Raw genomic sequence first — 8,258 nt, forward strand, 5'->3', positions numbered from 1 at the left:
GAAGTGATGCATAAGACACGTGTTTAGAAATCCTTTGGTGAGTCCTCCAGGCGGAGTGAGTGTCCGGTGATGTGAACGCCCCTGAGTGCAGCGGGTCCTGCTGACCAGAGGGTGCTTTCACTTGCCCGGCAGCCGTGGGGTTAGTGGCTCCCGATGTTAAAGTTCCCGGGGAGCAAGGTCGGGTGCACGGAGGTGAGCCTCGGACAGGGCCTCCCCGCAGCAGAGTTTGGGAGATGGGCTGGGCAGCAGGACGATTTAAGGATAACTCTTTTTTGCATTAAATTTTATTGGTTTCAGAGAGGAAGGGAGGGAGAGAGAGAGAGAAACATCAATGATGAGAGAATCATGGATCAGCTGCCTCCTGCACGTCCCCCACTGGGGATGGAGCCCCCAACCCAGGCCTGTGCCCCGACCGGGAATCAAATCGCGACCTCCTGGTTCCTAGGTCGACGCTCACCCGCTGAGCCACGCCGCCGGGCTGCATTAACTTTTTTATTCTGGTAAAAAACACACATTGTAAATGCTACCATCTCAGCCACTTCGGAGTGAGCACTCGGTGGTGGTAAGCACATTCACACTGTTGTAGAACCTTCTGCAGACCTTCCTCTTCTTGCAGACGGACACGCTCCCCGTTACACAGCAGCTCCTCCCCGCTCAGCCCCTCGCAACCACACGATCATTTTACCGTGTGGTGGTGGGTTGTGCAAGATAACGCCCGTCCTCTCTTTAAAAGACTGACCTTGCTCTCCAGGGCGTTCACGCAGATTGGGAGGCCTGGGGGTGGTGCGGCGTTTACGGGGCAGGTTGGGGTGAAGAAGGAGCTCGTAGGCCCTGGCACGCTTCCTCCCCGGAACGCTGAGCACGTTTGGTGGTGCTTTTAGAATCGGTGCTGCTTCTCACCTGTGGGAAATCCCTAAAACATTATTATGTACTAGAGGCCTGATGCATGAAATCTATGCAAGGGGCTTGGCCTCCACCGCCACAGCGGCTGTGGGCCTCTGCCCTGGCCCCCGCCTGCCACGAAGGACATCGGGTCTAATTAGCATATTATGCTTTTATCATTATAGATTATAGCATGGCCATGCTGCTAAGTGCACACGAGGACATTGAATATCCTGAAACGTCCCCTCTCCCCAAATACCCTTAGCAGTAGGGCCCCACTACCTGTACATAATTATGCCTTTGAATTTTCCACAATTAAGAAGCGCTAGTAAAATAAAAAGAACCTGTGAACCCTGGCTGGTTTGGCTCAGTGGATAGAGCATCAGCCTGTGGACTGAAGGGTCCCGGGTTTGATTCTGGTCAAGGGCACATGCCCAGGTTGTAGGCTCGATCCCCAGTGGAGGGAGTGCAGGAGGTAGCTGATCCATGATTCTCTCTCTTCATTGATGTTTCTATGTACCCCTCTCCCTTCCTCTCTGAAATCAATAAAAAATCATGTATATATAAATACACATATATGTGTATGTTTCCTATATAATAAAAGCCTAGGTGGTGCTGTGCAATGTGGTTACAAGATGGTCACCACAAGATGGTCAGCAGGGGAGGGCAGTTAGGGGCAACCAGGCCTGTAGGGGAGGGAAGTTAGGGGTGACCAGGCTGGCAGGGGAGGGCAGTTGGGGGCAATTGGGCTGGCAGGGGAGCAGTTAGGCATCAATCAGGCCGGCAGGGGAGCAGTTAGGGGTGATCAGGCAGGCAGGGGAGTGGTTAAGAGACAGGAGTCCCAGATTGTGAGAGGGCTGTCCGACTGCCGGTTTAGGCCTGATCCCACAGACATCCCCCAAGGGGTCCCAGATTGGAGAGGGTGTAGGCTGGGCTGAGGGACACCACCCCCATGCATGAATTTCATGCACCAGGCCTCTAGTTATATATATATATATAAAAGAACCCGTGAAAAAAATTCCAGTTAATAAAAAGCTAAAGGTGGGTGGTGGGGAGAGACCTTTCTCTTCTTAAGAAAATTATGTCTAATTTTCAGCTTTCCTTTTAAATTGTGGCAGCAAAGGACAGTTCCCCTTTTTGGGGGGTTGCTCTTGTCTGTAGCCTCTAGCGCACACGAGTCGCTGCAGAGCCCTGGGATCTGTTGCCATCACGTAGGTAACTGCTGACTTTGAGGGTCAGGCTCCTACACATGGCAAGTTACTGACTGAACCGGGTGTAGCTGGCGAGTTTCACGAGGTCAGGACACAGATGCATGGCCTCCCAACACGCCTCCCAACACGCCTCCCAACGGGTGGGGTGGATAGGCCTGGGGCCTGACTCACAGCTCAGCTGCCCAGAGTAAATTGCTTTCACCTCCTCACTGTTATCCCGGGTAACGTGTCAGTGGAACAGGTGAGAACTGATGAGGTGGTGAGTTCAGGGGCAGAGGTGGAGGGCCAGGCGTTCTGGATTCCTCTGGCGACAGCTCTATCTGGCAGGGCAAGCTGTACTGTAGGACTGCCCGCCCGACTTTCCAGTTTATTTCTATATAGAAAGGGGTTTCCCAACAGGCTGAGCTCATGCTGCGAGTGTTCATGGGCGATAGGGAAAGGTGCCACATAATGTAATTTTTATTGGATTTTCCATTAATTAGGACACAGCAGATGTTCCACAGGAAGGTACATTTCCTCCAAATCTATTTCAAACATTTATTTCTTTTAAAAGATCTCTACTCAGAGGCCTCATGATCAATGAGGAGGGTCATCTCATTCATCAACCAGACAAGAAACTCTATAGAATTTCTGTTGTACCTAGTGGGGTCCCTAACCATGACACCCCACAAAGTCTGCATTCTTGCAGAACGTAGTGAGAGGCGCAGCAGTAAGAAGTTCACTCGTTCTCAAGTTACCAACACAGAAAAGGTGAGAACAGGACCAGCCAGACGCACAGCTCACACGTACAGGCCGCGGTGAAGACAGGGAGACGGAAAGCTAACAATGAACTCCAGTTTCTCAGATATCACATAACACTTTTCTATAAATAACTGAAAAGGGTGATTTAAAAAGCTCCTTAAAAGACTATTAACGAGTGTCTAAAAAGGATGATTTGAATAACTGGTTGCTAACTAGACATTCGATTATAAACTCAGGAAAGCGAGGCTTTTCAACGTGTCAGGGAGTGAGGTCGCCATGCCGGCCTGCGCCTCATGGATAGTGGAGAGCAAGGAGCTCGGCCCCCCGTGGCCGCCCGGTCCTCCCTCCTTTCCTCGGGCCGGTCTTCCGCGTGGCCCCAGTCCTTGCAGACACTCCGGGCCCAGACCCTCCTCGCTGCGGCTGCAGTCGGGGTGCATTTTTAGGAGCCAGCCTTCCTGGCCAGCTGCTCCTGGAGAGATGCCGCCTGGGCTGTGGGACGGGAGAGCCAGTCCCACGGACACAGGCCCTGCGCCGTCCGTGGGTGAATGACGGCTGGGGTCCTGACTGGCTCCCGAAGGTGAGTGGGGCTGTCCGCCACCTCTGGGTCCGTCCATTAGAACCAGCAGGATTCTGCTGACGATGCTGTTCTCACGCCCACCCCCCAAGACCATCCGGAGGGCAGGCGCTGGTTGTTTCTTCTGACGCGAGAACGTGGACTGATTTCTTGTTGTTGCTCCCCAAGCCTCTGCCGCCCCGACATGACTCCCTGGAGTCCATGCAGGTCTTCAAGCAGCACTGCCAGATCGCCGAGGAGTACCACGAGGTCCGCAAGGAGATCGCGCTGCTCGAGGAGCGGAAGTAGGTGCCGTCCTGGCTGCTGGGCGGGGCCAGGCTGAGTGGAGGGGCGGGGCCAGTCTGAGCTGGGCGGGGCCAGTCTGAGCTGGGCGGGGCCAGGCTGAGTTGGGCAGGGTGGGGTGGGGCGGGGCCAGGCTGAGTGGAGGGACGGGGACAGGCTGAACTGGGCGGAGCCAGGCAGAGTTGGGCAGGGTGGGGTGGGGCGGGGCCAGGCTTAGCGGGCTCAGCTGGGGGCGGGGGCTGACGTCCTGGGGTTCTGAGGTTGCTGGGCACCTCCCTGTCCATCCTGTTTGCCTCAGAAATGATCCAAGTGGCATCGCTGGAGGGTCAGTGCTTTGCGAACAGTGAGGGACAACAGGGCGCTTTCTTCCCTCAAACTTAAGTTTTTAATAAGCACTTTTAGCTCAGGAAGTTAAAAATGCCAAAACACAGCAGAGCAGTGCTGTTCCTGTGCACGTGCCCAGAGGCCCAGCCCACTTCGGCTGCGTGTGGCTGGTGCTGAATGCTTACCTGGTGGGGTTCCCTCGGCAGGTAGACAAGCCGCTGGGGGAGGGTTAGGGCTGGGGTGACGTATTCGTGTTGGATGAGTGACACATGCGTGTTGAGTGAGTCCAAATATTGTCCTTCATTCTCTGCTTCTCCCCTTCCTCTTCCTGGAGAGACATATATATACTTATTACTTAACGTTTAGATCAAAGCAAGGAATGCATGAAGCTGTCAGGACTCTTTGCAGACCCAGCCAGGCGGTTTGCAAGGCGGGGGGGAGTGTGTGTTAGGTGGGGACTCTGCGAGCTCACCCTGAGGCCCTGAGCAGGCCGCGGCCTTTCCTTCCTCGTTGCTTCCTGTTTCACACACATCCTACCTGGGCTCTGGTTATGGGGTTCAAGGCGTCTGCGAGATCAGAAACACCGCTCTCTCCTCACATGTCTGGTCTGAGGGTTTTCATAAACGATGTGTGCAGACTGAACCTTACACACAGGCTGCGTCCTGAGAAAAGCTTCAGAAAGGCACTGAGGAGGCTGATTAATAGCCTGACCAGTGGTGAGTCACAGGAGGACTTTGCAAAGTCTGTTCCTGTGTGTGTGTGTGTGTGTGTGTGTGTGTGTGTGTGTGTGTGTGAGACTGCGTGTGAATTGTGGTATCCTGACAGAGAAAAACAGGCAGTTATGTGTTTATCTGTAAACTCAGTTGAGGTGCTGGGGGACTTTGTTATCTAAACCAACGAGAGTGGCTCCTCATTTGGGGTGCAATGGAAGACTCACCCACTAAGTTATAGGATCTGTACATCTATGTCAGTGATGGCGAACCTATGACACGCGTGTGAGAAGTGACACGCGAACTCATTTTTTTGGTTGATTTTTCTTTGTTAAATGGCATTTAAGTATATAAAATAAATATCAAAAACTTAAGTCTTTGTTTTACATTTAAATATATAAAATAAATATCAAAAATGTAAGCCTTTGTTTTACTATGGTTGCAAATATCAAAAAATTTTTATATGTGACACGGCACCAAGGGCAAATTAGTGTTTTTCAAAATGCTGACACGCCGAGCTCAAAAGGTTCGCCATCACTGGTCTGTGTATCCGTATGTTGTATTTAAAAAGTACGCCAGGATAGCAGCGTGCGTGTGGCTCATCTGGAGTTTGCGGGAACCCATTCCTCTCTCCTGCTTAGAGGAGTAACCGCTGTGGCCGCCAGCGCAGCAGGAAACACCAAGAGGCAGAGTTGCCTCTGAGAGAGGGTGGCCCGTGGGCCAGGGGAGCGAGTCCACACAACCTGCCAAGCCACAGAGGTGCCGGCCAGACCCCCAGCTCAGCCACTCGCGGCCTTTCGAAGTCACCGGCTGGTGTGCGGCAAAGGCCAGACTCTTTCTCCCCCTTTCCTTTCTCATAAAGTCTCTCAAATTCCTTTTTCTTCATCCCTGCTCCTGCCGTTTGGGGCTGTATGTGGACGGTTGGCCTGGGAAGCCCGCCCCGCGCTAGGCCTGATTCAGACCTCCAGGTGGCCTCTGAAGGTCCCCTCACCCTCACCTTCGAGGGCACTGCCCCCTCCCCACTTCTGCCTCTGCCCCCTGGCACCTCCCTCCTCCCTGCCGCCCGAGGGCCCCCTCGGAGGACGGCTTAGCAAGCCCCTGCCCCTGCCCACCTTCTGCAGGGACCAGCTCTGTTCCCAGAGAGGAAAGCCCACAGGAATGAGACTTCTGGCACTTGTGTGTGAGTGTGTGTGTTAATATATATTTTTATTGATTTCAGAGAGGAAGGGAGAGGGAGGCAGAGACAGAAACATCAATGAGAGAGATCAGCTGCCTCCTGCAACGCCCCCCCCTGGGGATGGAGCCTGCAACCGGGCATGTGCCCTGACCGGGAATCGAACCGTGACCTGGTTCATAGGTCGATGCTCAACCACTGAGCCTCGCTGGCCGGTCTACTTCTGGCACTTTTGTAGCCGTTGCCATCGATAGTTACCCAGCTCAGGTCTGCTCCCTACAGACTCCAATCCCAGCCACCCAGTGGGAGCTGCACTCAGGGTCAGACACGGTGTGTGTGTGTGTGTGTGTGTGTGTGTGTGTGTGAGAGAGAGAGAGAGAGAGAGAGAGAGTTACAGTGGTTATTTGCAGTGCTTACAGGGGACTGTAACAGCCTCCGTGTCCACATTTGATTGGAATTCCTTTGGTCTGTATTTAAAATAGAGTCAGTGTCAGCAGTGAAGGTGAAGATAAAGGATTGGGATGGAAGCCGGTCACAGCTCACGTGATGACAAGGAAGGGGCCCTGTGAGGGTTGCCGGGGTCATTGTGTCACTAACGCTTTCCTGAGAGAGAAATGCATTCGGCAACAGCTGTTTTCCTAAACGACCTTTGTTTCCACGCGAGGAAAGGGGGCCATGGGCTCGACCTTAGGGAGGGCTGTTTTCTGATGTTTGGATGAGGGTTTCTTCCCTTGCGTCCTGCAGTGGCTGCCCGGGTCCTGGTGATGGTGACGGTCAGGCTCAGGCCGGGCCTGGTGATGGTGAGGGTCGGTCTCAGGCCGGGCCTGGTGGTGGGGAGGGTCGGTCTCAGGCCGGGCCTGGTGATGGTGAGGGTCGGGCTCAGGCCGGGCCTGGCGGTGGTGAGGGTCGGTCTCAGGCCAGGCCTGGTGGTGGGGAGGGTCGGTCTCAGGCCGGGCCTGGTGATGGTGAGGGTCGGGCTCAGGCCGGGCCTGGCGGTGGTGAGGGTCGGTCTCAGGCCAGGCCTGGTGGTGGGGAGGGGCGGTCTCAGGCCGGGCCGGGTGATGGTGAGGGTCGGGCTCAGGCCGGGCCTGGCGGTGGTGAGGGTCGGTCTCAGGCCAGGCCTGGTGGTGGGGAGGGGCGGTCTCAGGCCGGGCCGGGTGATGGTGAGGGTCGGGCTCAGGCCGGGCCTGGCGGTGGTGAGGGTCGGTCTCAGGCCAGGCCTGGTGGTGGGGAGGGGCGGTCTCAGGCCGGGCCGGGTGATGGTGAGGGTCGGGCTCAGGCCGGGCCTGGTGATGGGGAGGGTCGGTCTCAGGCCGGACCTGGAACCCCGAGGACCTCCCGTGGGAGTCGCTGCGGCTGGGGCCGTGGCTGCGGCTGCGCTTCCTCCCTTCGCCAGCGGGGGGCGCCGGGGCCGTTTGGGAGACGGCAGAGCCGGGAAGAGCTGGTTGTAACTGTTGTGTTAAGTCCTGGTGCTGAACAGGGAAACTCCTTTTAGAATTACAAGCTCAGCACAGAGTGACTTTAATTCAAATAATCGCTTCTGGCCTATTCACCAACAACGGGAGAAAAGCCTGCTTTACCGTTATTGGCATTTTCCCCCTTTTCTGTTGGGAATAAAAGGGCAATTTTATTGAAAGCTTTTTTAAAAAATTACTAAGCCTTCTTACATCTTCACACAATTCCTGAATCCGCTTTTATTTCTAGGCTTTTTGCATGTGAATGATTTTATATGATCACACGTATAGTAACACGAAATGTGCACACGCTTTTTCAGTAAATAGTGTGAGTTTTTTACACGCAGATTTGTATCTGTAACGGGAGCACATGGAGTGAGATATAGACGTTTTTTTACTTGGAACTGGTCCCTGAGCTGTTTGACAGGAAGTGTTTAATGTCCACCATGAAACAGCGATCGGCTCTGCCTCTAGATTTGCAGTCAGTGAAGGTCGCTTTGCTCCAGAGAGAGCATTTTATCTTAGTCAGAGGAGAACCACGTGGCCAGGAAACACGGTGTTTAAAGGGCAGACTTGGAATGTGAGCGAATCGATGCGTCATTGTGACAGCAGGTGGACCGGTTCTATGGTTAAAGTGTCTCCAGGCGCACAGCACCCTCCCACGGTAGGGCTTTGTCCGCCCGGCAAAGGGGAGGGGAAGAGGAGGGGAGGGGAGGGGAGGGGAAGGACTCTTGGACCCTTGAGCAGCGGCAGCTCCCCGCCTCCCGCCAGCCCCTGGCTGCGCTCACTGCCCTCAGCCCCTGTGGGCTCCTGTCCGGACACCCAGATGCCCTCAGACCCTCCGTGCCCTGTGAGAATGGTTCTTTAGGGGGCACAGCATTTGCCAGGTTCACCCACGCACCCCGC

At 54.8% G+C, this 8,258-nt stretch overlaps 1 protein-coding gene across 1 annotated transcript in view; it reads left to right on the forward strand.

Moving 5' to 3' along the window:
• MAP3K7CL (MAP3K7 C-terminal like) overlaps positions 1-8,258 on the forward strand; it is a gene marked incomplete at its 3' end in the record, with an annotated part of 21,618 nt that overhangs the window by 6,470 nt on the left and 6,890 nt on the right. The window contains exon 2 of the mRNA XM_006753663.2: positions 3,577-3,692. Coding sequence (XP_006753726.1) covers positions 3,610-3,692 — 83 coding nt within the window. The remainder of the gene's footprint in view (positions 1-3,576; positions 3,693-8,258) is intronic.

Source organism: Myotis davidii, unplaced genomic scaffold (genome assembly GCF_000327345.1).
Source record: "Myotis davidii unplaced genomic scaffold, ASM32734v1 scaffold552, whole genome shotgun sequence".
NCBI lineage: Eukaryota > Metazoa > Chordata > Mammalia > Chiroptera > Vespertilionidae > Myotis > Myotis davidii.